At 31.3% G+C, this 13990-nt stretch overlaps 1 protein-coding gene across 1 annotated transcript in view; it reads left to right on the forward strand.

Moving 5' to 3' along the window:
• The window catches only part of LOC106129591 (small conductance calcium-activated potassium channel protein), a 173672-nt gene extending 162174 nt beyond the window's left edge, over positions 1–11498 (forward strand). Inside the window, exons 7-15 of the mRNA XM_060948477.1 lie at positions 882–1024; positions 1462–1566; positions 3482–3617; positions 5218–5328; positions 5831–5958; positions 6463–6532; positions 7060–7161; positions 7498–7640; positions 7992–11498. Of these exons, the coding sequence (XP_060804460.1) occupies positions 882–1024; positions 1462–1566; positions 3482–3617; positions 5218–5328; positions 5831–5958; positions 6463–6532; positions 7060–7161; positions 7498–7640; positions 7992–8154 (1101 nt within the window). The 3' untranslated portion in view covers positions 8155–11498. The remainder of the gene's footprint in view (positions 1–881; positions 1025–1461; positions 1567–3481; positions 3618–5217; positions 5329–5830; positions 5959–6462; positions 6533–7059; positions 7162–7497; positions 7641–7991) is intronic.
• The last annotated feature ends 2492 nt before the right edge of the window (positions 11499–13990 follow it).

Raw genomic sequence — 13990 nt, forward strand, 5'->3', positions numbered from 1 at the left:
ATTTACATGCACTTTAAAAAACGTTATACTTTTTTCTAATAAATAAGAAGCTGTAAAGCTGTTTTGTAACTCAAATTTATTTAGAAAAAATTTGGTTAGTCGTTGAAGATTCATCACCAGAATGTTGTTTTGAAATTGTGTGAATTATTTTGATATTTATTTTCTTACTAAAGTTTCCACCTCAATGTGAGTAGTACAAGTATTGATTCCGTACAAAAAGTAACTATGCAAAAATTATATATCACATGAAGTGTATAAAATATTATTTGCGATTATTTCAAAAGAATATTTGATTTTTTACGGGACCAATATTATACAGATTACACTTGTCAATGATGATTGTGACGTAGCAAAGTGCAATAAACGTAATTATATAGAATGTGTTTACATTATTAGAACCACGAAACGTTAACTGACATCACTTGAAATTACACTACAAAATTCGTTTAGAGAAATTATTGTGTGTGCCTTAAGGTGCTAAATTATAATTTGTCAACATCATGAACGATTCTCGTACTCATACTTTATTTATTTCTACTGGATAGGATATTTGTATAGTTAAAAGAAGCCGGATTTGTTTAGTACAATTATTTTAGCCTAGAACAAAATGCTTTCTTATAACACGGTTAAAAAATCGTATTATTTATAATAACTTATAACTGGTTGGTACCACAAGTCATTTTAATATTATAAAACATTCATTTTAAGATGATAAAAAATTAAGGTGAAGTTCTTATTGTTGAAGAACTCAAGCCACGACTTTATTCAAAATGTTACTTTTTTGACATATCCAACCTTAAAATGTATCGTACACGATGTTGACAATTAAGAGCATTTAACACCAACTTAAAGGTAATTTTTAATTTTTTCTATAATTTCAGGTACCATATGACGTCACACTATCTCTGCCAATGTTCTTTCGGCTGTATCTTATATGTAGAGTAATGTTACTTCACAGTAAACTGTTCACTGATGCTTCTTCCAGAAGTATAGGAGCTTTAAACAGAATTAATTTTAATACTAGGTAAGTTTATTAGACATTAGTATAATATTATTAAAATATCTATTCTTGGACCATTAAATAAATATAAATAAATATAAATATATACGGGACAAATTACACAGATTGAGTTAGCCTCGAAGTAAGTTCGAGACTTGTGTTACGAGATACTAACTCAACGATACTATATTTTTCACCATTTTTACCATTCTAGTCAAAAAGGATAAAAGCATTACAGTTCATTGTGTGAAGATAAATCAAAGAGAGCCGACGAAGAGAGATTTTGTATGGTACTTACATATTCTAGTCTGCGCGCCCTATGATAAAAGGTGAAGCAATATCAAATTTAGGAAGAGATTAAAAAAAAATTTAAGTGAAGCGTCATTCGATAATAATATAAATATACTAAGTTTTATATCAATGTCACTGCCAATAATGAAATTTTACCCGATCTTTTACAGATTTGTCCTGAAAACACTCATGACAATTTGCCCTGGCACCGTGCTATTAGTTTTTATGGTATCTTTATGGATAATTGCAAGCTGGACCCTCAGACAGTGTGAAAGGTTAGTATCCCTAGTAAATGTATGTATCAATACATAAATCATTGGTTCAAAAAAAATTCCAACTAAGAGAATATTAAATGGAACACAAAATTTGGCAAATTATTCACAAAAAAAGAAATAATATGCGTATGAATAATCTTCCGTTGTTAAAAAAAATAATCACCAATTTTATTGCTTCTATTGTTTTTCATTTTGACATTACCTTTATTTACACTACAAAGTTTAAAACCATTTTTACCAATTTCACCAGTGTACTGCCAAAGTGGGCATGCTATCGCTTTTTTGTACTGTGGCGTTGTATATACGTTTGTTTTGCTTTTCAATCCACTGTTTTTGTTTCTTCAATGTATTTGTTTTATTGAACATCAACAGAAGAGTTTCAGTAGAGACGCTAGGTCCATTCATCACAAGAAAATACAAGAGTTTGACTTTGAATAATTTTGCAAATGTAGCTTAAAAAGTTAATTACACGACTGCTAAGATGTATAATTGTGGAATAGCATAATATGTTTAGATGTAGTAAAGTAAAACCGATGTAATTATATCGAAGAGGACGCTTGTTGTAATCAAGTAGTGTAAGTTATTTAATGTGATAACAATCGCACAAAAATGGCATCAGTGTATTGTGATGCTGTTATAACTGTTAAATCGATTGAAATCTACTTTTGGCACAGTGTTAAAAAATAATATTTCTTCTTAGTAAAATATTGCAAGCTTCAGCTTACAAAAAATAAGATAAAGTAAAAACAACGCACAAAATGGCTCAATAACAATATACACATTGATTTGCTTCCCAATAAGTGCCAAATGCACCAAACATTGCACAAGTCTCACGTTCATGCATCAAATAACCTTCAACCTGAAGCAAGTGCCTCTCAATTTATGTGTTTCTTGATTATATCTTTCCTATGTACCTATCTTCTTAATGTATCTGTGTCACATACTCCACTTTAGGCAAATTCGAAATTGACCTCACGCATGGCTAACAGTAATTGTTCCGTACCAAACAAAATAAGTGTTTAGAAATGCACGTTGTATTTAAATTTGAATAATATTTATTTATTGTATTTGATATTATCTGTGTAGACAGTTTGTTTTTTCATTCAATAGGCATGCCAGAATGTTTGGTGACTCAAATATTTGTCTAGGTATTACAATTTAGTTAAATCATTTATCAGAAAAACTTTTGTCATTTTGAGTCTTATGCATTCACAAATGCCACATGAATTATTGATCTCTTGTTTTTCATGGTTTTTATATTGTACACATTGAAATTTTGATATAATGATATCATAGAACAGTCGGTTATCTTGTGGTTCTTGTCGGGCATTTTGGCTCCCAGGTTCCACGATGAAGATCATGCAAATTTGCTAAACTCAATGTGGCTGACAGCTATAACCTTCCTCTGTGTCGGCTACGGCGATATTGTCCCCAACACTTACTGCGGCCGAGGCATTACTCTCACCTGCGGTATGGTGGTATGTATGAAAAAGTAGGATATTTTTGGGTTGAATTTAAGCAGCGATCCTTTGTGAATTTTTTAAATTAGATTCGGATGTTCTCCAAGGCAAAGCAAGATTCGGATAAAAAATAATTTTGGACAGAATCTTGCGTTGCCTTAAGAGCAAGATTAGGAAAGTAAAGGTGAGCCATTTTATGTGTAATTAAAAGTCACTAATCGGAATCAATTCGCAATTTAATTTATGTAAATCAAAGTCAAACTCTTCAATGACGGTTACATCCTGAATATATTTATTTTATTTTGTTTTCTTTATTTTAACAACTTTCACTTTGTGCACCCGAACAAACTTTTCTTTAGTAGGTAGGCTTTCAACTCTCGTTGAGGTTATTTTGCCTTAGCAGAGGAGGTAGTTAGGTTCATTGAGTAAATAGTTGAAATTTATTAACAATTCAGGTTTCACGATGAAGAACACGCTAACCTACTGAATGCAATGTGGCTTATTGCGATTACGTTTCTCTCCGTCGGTTTTGGCGACATAGTGCCAAACACTTATTGCGGCAGAGGTATTGCTGTAAGCACCGGCATTATGGTAAGTTCCTTACAAACAACCTTTATGTCTGTGTTGACTGACACGATTGTAAAAGAGCACTATTCAAAGTCTAAATGTTCACACGAAATATGCAAATATATTGGTATGATTTCAAATATTTCAATTTATCTTCATTTGGAAGTCAGTCAACACGATTCAATGTTACAGACACACATAACACTAAATGCTTCACCCATATAAGTTAAGTCTTCGCTGAGCTCACTAACATTGGTGTATTCGATGTACAACTCGTATTCAACAATTACATGTAAAGATGTTTATCTATGACTCTATGTAATGGATGTTAATAAATGTACATGCGTAATCTTCTTGTACACACTTGGCTACATTCCACAACTTTTGTACTTACACTTGATGTACACATGGTATTTGATGTAGGATACTTAATAAATTTTATTTTCCGTTATTAATTTTGTCCACATAGCAACTACAGCTATACGTTTGGATATGTCGATTAACAGTTCGGTCTTCAGTGATTTTTAAGTAAATATACGTCCATTTCCCTGTTAAACCAGCTATTAGAAAGTATATATTTTGTAGTAATGGAATGCTTCATTTCTCCTACTATTCTAGTTCTATCTTCACTTGAATATTTCACTGAATTGCACAATGAGTTTGTTTTTGTTTAAAATGGCTCACTTTTCCTCTAATTATTTAAATAAGGAAGTGTATAATAAATTTACTGCACTTAAATTGCGTTTGTGTTATCTATTTCGAAATATTATATTAGCTATTAATGTTAAGTGAAAGTAAACGATAAAAAGTTTTACAGCACTTATTTAGATGGAAACGCACTGTCTGAAAAGATAATTCACTACTTGAAATAAGATATAAAGATTTTATTTTAAGACAAATTTGCTCATGAAAGTGGTGCCCCCAAAGAAAAATATATTTAAAATTAAACCTACCTAGATTTACTTTTGATAAGTCTATGTTTACTACTTCTAAAATTATGCACTGTGTGTGAGTGAAAATATTTTGATACGAATTAACTTATAGAAGTAGAGCTAACTATTGCACTTTCTTGACATATGTAGTGAATGAAAGAAGTCTAGGTATTGCTAATTTTTATTTTTATTACTGAAAAGTGATTGATATCCATTAGCTAATTTCCCTAAATTTGAGGGCTCCACTATAGGAGATTCACTTTAAATGTAAAAAGTGTGGAATATCGTTGCAATCAATCTTTTGAAAACAATGAAATTCGTACTTCACCGTTTTAATGTTTTGCATTATTAGCACTCAAAAATAGCATAAATAATAACTAAGTTAAATTTAAATAAGTAAGATAATTACTATCATTTCTTTCATCAAACAAGGAAGGCAATAGAAAAATATTAATTAAAAAATTTGATTAAATAATATTTATTTATTTGGCACCGCTACTGCTGTTTCTGTTGCCTTCGTGTCGCATAAATAATAATTTGACTAAATAAAATGAATTAATCTAAAAGCACATAGCTAAAAGAATAGTTTCTTTTGGTTTTAGCCTTCGAAAATGCCTTTTAATGGAATGAAAATATTCTTGAATGCTTTTACACGTTCGCTTGCATTCTACATTAAGGTATTCACTTAACAGGGAGCTGGATGCACTGCGTTATTAGTCGCGGTCGTTTCAAGAAAATTAGAATTAACTAGAGCCGAGAAGCACGTTCATAACTTCATGATGGACACACAACTTACTAAAAGAGTAAGTATTACGGCGATAAAGTTCATCACAATTATTGTTGATCTCATTAACAGGGGGCAGGATGTACTGCACTGTTAGTTACGGTCGCCTCAAGAAAGTTAGAGTTGACTAGAGCGGAAAAACATGTGCATAACTTCATGATGGAAACACAACTGACCAAAAAGGTAAGGTGACTGTAACGAGAGAAGGTGAGGTAAGCCTGTATGCCAGGACGCTAAAGGAGGAAATCGCTTCTTTATGTGTTCACTAATATTATAACGCAATTAATACTAACGTGACGTCTGCTATTAATGCCCCAAGCTCTTCAAATCTGATAATCTTTATTAACACCTCACTTGTATTTTGAGCTAACATTAAAATTTCACGTTCTTAAACAGAAAATAAAATCAATTAGTAAAAGTATAAAAGGTAAATGCTTTATTTCTTTCGTAAAATGCGGTTATTACTTGAGTTTTCTTTTTAAAAAATATTTGTGCTCACATGAATTACTAAAATATTTCAGCTGAAAAATGCTGCAGCTAATGTACTTCGGGAGACGTGGTTAATATACAAACATACAAGACTTGTGAAGAGAGTTCACCCTGGACGTGTTAGAACACACCAGAGAAAGTTTTTGTTAGCTATTTACGCGTAAGTATTGTTTCGATTATAAAAAGAAATCCATAAACTTTACACATAACATCACGTCTACATCCCTTGCGTGGTAGACAGAGACAACAGTCTTGAAAAGTCTAATAGGCCACATTGAGTTATTTGGCTGGTTGCTAGCCCGTCGCCTAAAAGGAGAACCCCAAGTTTATAAGCCTATCCCTTAGTTGCCTTTTACAACATCCATCGGAACGAGATGGATTGAACCTAATCTTTTTTTTATTGGTGCCGGGAACCACCCGGCATAACTTTAACTTTATTAGGTTATTCTAATTTGCTTCATTGCCCAAGCTACAATTCTGTCATAATAATATCATAAGTCAAACAGCTGACCGTGGCCTATCAGTCTTTTCGAGATTGTTGGCTTTGTCTATCCCCGCGAGGGTTATAGATGTGACAATGTGTATGTATAACATATACCTTAATCCACATTTTACCAAAATACTAAACAAAAAAATAATACGCATGTTTCTTACTTTTTTCCAGATTGCGGAAAGTAAAGATGGATCAAAGAAAGTTGATGGATAATGCCAACACGATAACAGACATGGCAAAGGTAAGTAAATTTCTAAATTACCTAGATTTGCTAATGCTACACTGCCGTCTACACTCCCATCTAGAGCTTAGAAGCACTTATTTAGGTATGCATCCTTTCATAAATTTCAAAGCTAGATAATACCCCTATCTTATATGATGTATTTAAAATAACCCAGGTGTTATTCATACAGGTAGAATTTGAAGTATTATATTTTAAATTATTTCTATTTTATTATATGCTATTGAATTTCCACCTGGATAAATAAATGTTTTCCAAATTTCATAAACATTTGCTTAGCGCATGATCATTTGATGATTTAAGAACTTCCCTTTAGAATCTGCATGACTTAGCCTTAGTTTTAGTCTTAGATTTCGCTGGACATGTTCACATGACACACATAACTTTTACATACATACATGAAATACACGTCTTGTCAGGCAAATTTAACACTTAACAAATACAGATTTCACAGAAATATTTGAATTTCACCAACAGTGGCGAAAGAGCAACAAGGCTATTGATACTAGGACCCCTTTCTGTTTCAGACGCAGAACACGGTGTACGAAATAGTTTCGGATATGAGTACTAGACAAGATACTATAGAAGAGAGGCTGACTAGTTTAGAAGAGAAACTTACTACATTACAGGTAAATATAAAATTCAATCGTATTTTGAATACGTTTAACGGATATATCAGAATAATTGGCAAGCTTACATGGAAATGATTGGTAAATGTGGATGAAGCAAATATAGTACTTATGAGATCTTTGCAATCACAAATATGTTATTTTTAATCGAAGACAATAAAACTAATAAAAATTAATATGTGATTGCAATAGGTGTACAATGAATACATACATTCATAAAGCGCCAAAGTAATTTTTTGTTCTCGCGAAAAATGTTGGCAAGTATTTTTATTAATAAAAAAAATCAACAGTTCGTAAATCAAATTAATGAAAAATGTCTTAATATGTTTATTTCAGGAACAAGTGAACAGCTTACCGGACGTAGTGGCTCGGTGTTTACAGCAGTGTTGGGAAAGAGCCGAGCAAAGGAGAAACTTCCTGCACCCCGACACTGCTGCCGTGCCTACTCCGCCATCGTCTTCTATTGCTCCGTATGCTCGGTAATTATATTATTTATGTTTTTTTGTCAACATTTTAACATATAACTGACATGAATGAAAAAAAAAATTATTCATTTACTTCATAATGTTTTTCATAAACTTATTTCGCTGATTAGATTTCATATAGGGTTTATAATTTTATAAGAATTTAATAATAGTATCAATTGCATGTACCTAAAAGGTATTATTCGAAGCTTCTATTTCATTGTTTCAAAGAATAATATTTCAAACACCATTAAACTAAACGCAAATAAGATGTCGTGATTAATTGTGATAACCTAACATTTTGTAAATACTTTGCCTTAATCGCATACCTTTAAAGATAAGCACAACATTGGGCGGATTTTCCAGGACGATTGCATCAGCATCCCATCCCTGGCCACCCAGTCCGGTGCTGCAGTCAGCGGCGCGAACTCACTCTGCTCCTGAGAGCACCACAGCCCACTCTCCATCACCAGCTCAACCGCAGCCTTCGAGCCCGGCTCCACACACCCGGCCACCTCTACCCAGCTGAGTACCGCTCTCCAACTCCGAACTCCTATGCTGAACTCGACGAAACTCGGCGCCCGTCCTCTAACCCCCTCTTACTCCTATCACTACTACGCCCCAAAGAGAATGCCGCGAAAATCATTCCACTCTATCACAAAACAAAAGTTAGACATTAAGTTTATAACGAATTTATAATTAGCTAACTGACATCAAAACTGCTCAACGTGAAATTGCCTATCGAAAATTGAGTAATTTTGATGTCTTCGCGTATTGATGCCAATGAATTTTTTTAGTTAAAAATTTGAGCGGAATGAAACAGTGGAATGATTTTTCGGTAAACCGATGGACCACGCCGCGGTGCGAGACAAGGTCAGCCGTAGTTTTCTTCGCTGTTCCCCAAAAAGTTTCGGATGTGCCAGACTGTTCTTTAGTGATATTGTTTAGATAGTGAATGAAATGCGGCGGGAGGGACTTGCTGTTGTGATTATACAAATTGCTTTATCGATAGACGCTTTAGATAATACATTAGAAGATATTTTGAATACATTATCAGCATTAGAATAGTTAGGAGGGCAGCACACGTCCGTTCACGTTTTGTCTACAATTCAAAGAACCAAATTACACAGTTTTATAATGACTTCGTGTGTTTTACTAAAGTTAATTGTGAGTACTTTGACAGTTATTCTGTCGCATGGAGAAATCTGTTGAATCAACGAAAACCTACTTTATAAAACGTTTAAGAGATTTCTTCATGATACAGAAATAGAACATAGTTCGAGAAAATAAAGCAGTATAGACCACAATATTAGTTTGTACTTAGCGAATTGCATTTACTGGTCAGAAAATAGATATGTTGACTGCATATGTACGCATTTTTAAGGAACACAATATTAGAGTCCAAATTAGCTTATAATTATTATGTTTCCTTGTTTCAATAAATCTTATTGATATTTTCAAAAACAATAAAATATGGTTTTAAAAAAATCGAATACTTGATATGTTTTCATTGAACCGGTTAGTACCATGACATTACCAAGCGATACCATTGCCTAAACAGAATAAAGATAGGATTCATTAAAGCACACCTACAAGATAATTACAAGGAATGGAAGTTTGGTGGATCATGAAGTTAACTTCATCGCGGCCTTTAATATTATGATATGTTATCAATTTCACAAACTTTTAATAACAAAATATATATATTAGTGCAATGTGCAACTTATTATAAATTAACATACATTATATAATACATACTTCGTGATGAGATACAGAAAAAACAGTTCTTACTATTTCTGAATTATTAGGATTTTAAAAGACTTTTCCAAGCGACCAAAACAATATTTGGCAATTTAACTTTGATGATGTAAGTGAAAAGGATCCATCTCCTTTCCATTCATTTTTTAAGTTAGTCTCACGTAATGTATAATCTGTATACACACATTATCTTGATATAGATTATAATAAAATTGTTACTACCTGCCTATTGACATGTAGATTGTAATTTTTTTTAAATTAGTGTAAGTAAAGCTTTGTATAAGACATAAGATTGATGGCTGTCTAAATAGTGCCTAAAACACTACGAAATTTCGATAATTCAGTTTTATTATCCTAATAACTTATGAAGTGTAAATATATAAGTAAAATTGAGAGCGTAATATATAGAAATTATCTGACTTTTGTAGATATACATGAACATTATGATGGGAACAATTTCTTTATACATTTTAGTTGTAGCAGTTTTCATTGTGTGTTTATTTATCAACCTATCGATATTTCATCTGTGTTTGATGGAGTTACAACTGACACTAATATCTGCGAATTTAACTCAAGTATAAATTAATAGTCGAGACCAAACCCTAATATATTAATAGGCATAATGTCACTTATTACATAAACGTTTATAATTATCTTAAAATTCCCATAAAATCGTTAATATATCCTGGTATCAACACATAAAAACTTTAATTATAACGATACCCTCATATCTTTAAAAATAATAAAAAAAATACTCCATTATATCCTCAATATTTAAAATTATCATTGTACCTAACAAAATTGATATCGGATATTAGATTAACCCCATTACTTTTAATTTAAAATTAAAATAATTATGTAGGATAATATATCAACTCCTATAACATCGTTCGTATTAAAAACACCAACTAGTATTAAATATACGTTTTATAGTATATTATATTTCTTGCATTATTACTACGAAATACCTTAATCCTTTATCTAAAACTTTTTCTAATATATCCTAACAGTGTTTGAATCCTTTCTAATCCCTAGTATTTAAAACTACCTCGATATTTTTACAAGTTATAGTTACATTTTTATCAATTTAATGAATAGTAATAACTGCCATTGATTACTATGTAATAAACATTTCAGCAAAACCAATTTGATATAAATGATTGAAAGTAAAACAGTTGCCTAAATTTCATTATTTTACTTTTCTCAGTATAAAATATATACTTTATTATTAAAATTAACATAATTTCAAATAAATTTAATATCATACAGCAGTTATCATTTAATTACTTAATTAATATCAAAATATGAACCCATAATGTTTTCATTCGTCTTAGATAAATCATTAAGTAATATGTAACGAGACTAGAAAAAAAAATGTTCATCAGAATGCACTTGATTTCAAAATAGGTAACTCCCAACGCACAATGAGTGGAAATAGCGAGTTGTTCTCAAAACATTTTATTAATCTTGACATAAAGTAGCCTAATGAATTGTCCCCAGATTAAAAATTTAAATGATCTAGTCACTAAGTATAATTGCTTTATAGATTTGTTATATAATTATACCTATTCGCAAAAGTATTTTTATGACTATGTCACCTTCAATCCAGTCGTAGCAATGTCAAACATTAATTACGACAAAAAATCATTAAAATATTTTTGCCAATCGATTAACTATTTTTAGCGAAATTTCAAAATTAAAACTATTTATTTGTAATAAGAATTGACCAAATGTTGTTTAAGATTGATAAAAATAGAATCTGTAAATAATAGATGCGAATCACTAAGACATTATGTACTTTTAAATAAATATGTAAATACCAGTTGTATTTGCGAAGTTTAATGTAAATAATTTTAAGAATTACGGTTCCAGTAAAATATTTTTAAATAAATTGCATCCATTATACAGGTCGAGTAACTAAAATTTACATTTGAATACGTATTTTGTCAAAAGAACAATTGAATACAGACAAAGTATTTGAAAATGGTCTGCATAGTGTAGGTGTCAATTTCAAACACTTATCATTAATTCTTTAAGAGTATCTACATACTACATTATAATGAAGTATGTTGTTATAACAACAATTGATATTATTTGTTGATTGCACTAAAACAGGATACTGGAACTACAAGCTGTCTACTAAAATTTGTGTTGCAGCATTAAAAAAACTTATTCTCTTATTACCATTAAAGTGAAATTTGACAAAAAATGTAACCAAATAGTGGTATCTTACTCACTTAGTCACTTATGAACTTAAAGTTTGACTGAACTAACATTAAACCGTGTTTTTATGACCTAATCCAAATTTAAGCTGAATGCTTTTTCTCATAATATTTATACCTTAAAATCAATGTATGAAAATTAGTTCAAATATACATAATATAATCACGTCTCTATCCTTTACTGAGAGGCCACGTTCAGCTATAGACATAGCTTTATGACGGAATTGAGATTCAAAAAGTGACAGGTTGCTAGCCCATCGTCTAAAAAAAGAATAAACTTAAATTAAACTTTCCCTTGATAAGTTTTTATTTAGAAAAGCATTAATTAAATTTAAAGCACTTTTAGCTAACCGACCTGTATAGTGTAATTTTTAAGTTGTATGCCAACGGATTGTTCTATGCGGTGCGTAACACGAGAAAGGAAACTTTTGTGATCATTGTTAATGAAATGAAAGTGTAACTTGGATTATATGAGCTGTAGTATTTTTTAATGTTATTTTTATTTTATCCGTCCCCTTTCCCATAAAAAAATACGAGAGTTTAATTTTAGTTTTATTACAAGCAGAGAAAGTATTGGAGCCTGGAATTTGTTGTAGCTTCAATCTTTGAGTGAATAAGTCAGGTTTATACGAAGTTACTCCCGCGGGACAACAGCACCTAGTTGAAAAAAGGTACAGTCTCATCTTACTAAAATCATCATACTTACGAAAATCAGACATTTTGAAACTCAGTTAAATTCAAGGCCGGCCGGTAACTCTTTTCTGAGTTAGGCGCATAAGTTTTAGTTTGGTAACCTACACACACATTCAGACATTCATTTAATCACGTCTGTATCCCTTGCGGGGCAGGCATGTTAAACAAGAACGAGAAATCCTAACTCATCAACTCAAAGGGGGTGGATCCAACTATTTCCATTTTGTATTTCCATTGGTAGAAATACAGGGACAGAGTCTTACTATTTCCATTTCGGGCTGCGCCGGCAAAAAAATGCAGATATCACAAAAAAAAACTATTATTGAACCTTTTTCTTCCTCTTTAGAAAAACCTTTTGATTCAATAAATAACACATACCATTGTTGTTGTATTATTACACTAATACGTGGAATGGTGGTATGGAAATAATGGGATACACTCAAACCCCAGAGTGGGATTTCCGTGAAGATTCATAACAAGAAAAAACAAACGTTAGCAGGATTTTACATGATTCAATGCACTTAGTATCATCTTATAATTAAGTCGATACTCTAAGATATCATCATAATGTAAACAAGCAAAGACAGGTCTGCTATAGTCACATTTAAAAATTCGCTTATTCCTTTTATTGTATAAAGTCCCGCTTTTAAAATAGAAAATAGAAACTTGAGACTTGTTACATCGTAATTGAAATAAAGGACACGTGTTGCTAAGCATTAATAAACAAAATTTTATGTAGGTAAGAAGAAATAACAGACTCTTCACTGGAAAACTACTTTTTAATATATTATTCAGATAAAAAAGTAGCATTACATTTTCATTATACTTAATTAATACTAGGTATCACATTACTCCTGATAAATGAAGGAATACCATGCACGCACAATTTCTAGAACATAAGATAGAATTACTTTATGATTTTGAGAAATTCTTAGATATAATAAGAACCTACATATAATTTATGTCTAATTAAAATTTATTTTTCAAAGAAATTCGAAAAATTAATATGTAAAATTTTTCGACATTAAGTTCATCTGTTATACCGATAAGACCCAACAAAAATAAATATAAATATATATAATTAAAACAGGGGTGAAAATCATAAGATAAGGTGTTATTACTTCACGAGAGATTGTAGACCATAAAAAGGTATACAATTATAAAGGGCATTCACGACGAATATCATAGGCCTTATACAGTGGGCTACATAGAAAAGTAAATCACCATCGATACGTTTACCATACGAAGGTGGTATCTTTTCTATGTTGCCAAATGTACTGGCAATAACGTTGTATCCAATCCGCGCGTCAAACGGCTCTACGATGCTACGGCGATCGCGCGTTTCGTAGCGGCTACGCCACTATGCGCTACGAAGTTTTACGGTACCTGCCTTCATACAGCGGAATATTTTTTTAGTGAATAACAGTGAAATTAAGTCAATATATGTACGTATGAAACTTATGACGGTGTTTTGAACTAATGTTTTAGAATATGTTTGTTCATTCAGAAATAGTGTTCACGTAGAAAAAATATAATTGGTGTACGTGCAAATAAAATTAAACAAATAAAAACAATTTATTAAATACAAGACTTTGCTTTATAAGGTGATTTAATATGTTGATGTATAGAACACACTTCTTAAATAAAACATAAAAAATAAAATATTATCAATGCGATTTTGAAATAATTTCG

This window comes from Amyelois transitella, chromosome 16, assembly GCF_032362555.1.
Source record: "Amyelois transitella isolate CPQ chromosome 16, ilAmyTran1.1, whole genome shotgun sequence".
In the NCBI taxonomy this organism is placed as follows: domain Eukaryota; kingdom Metazoa; phylum Arthropoda; class Insecta; order Lepidoptera; family Pyralidae; genus Amyelois; species Amyelois transitella.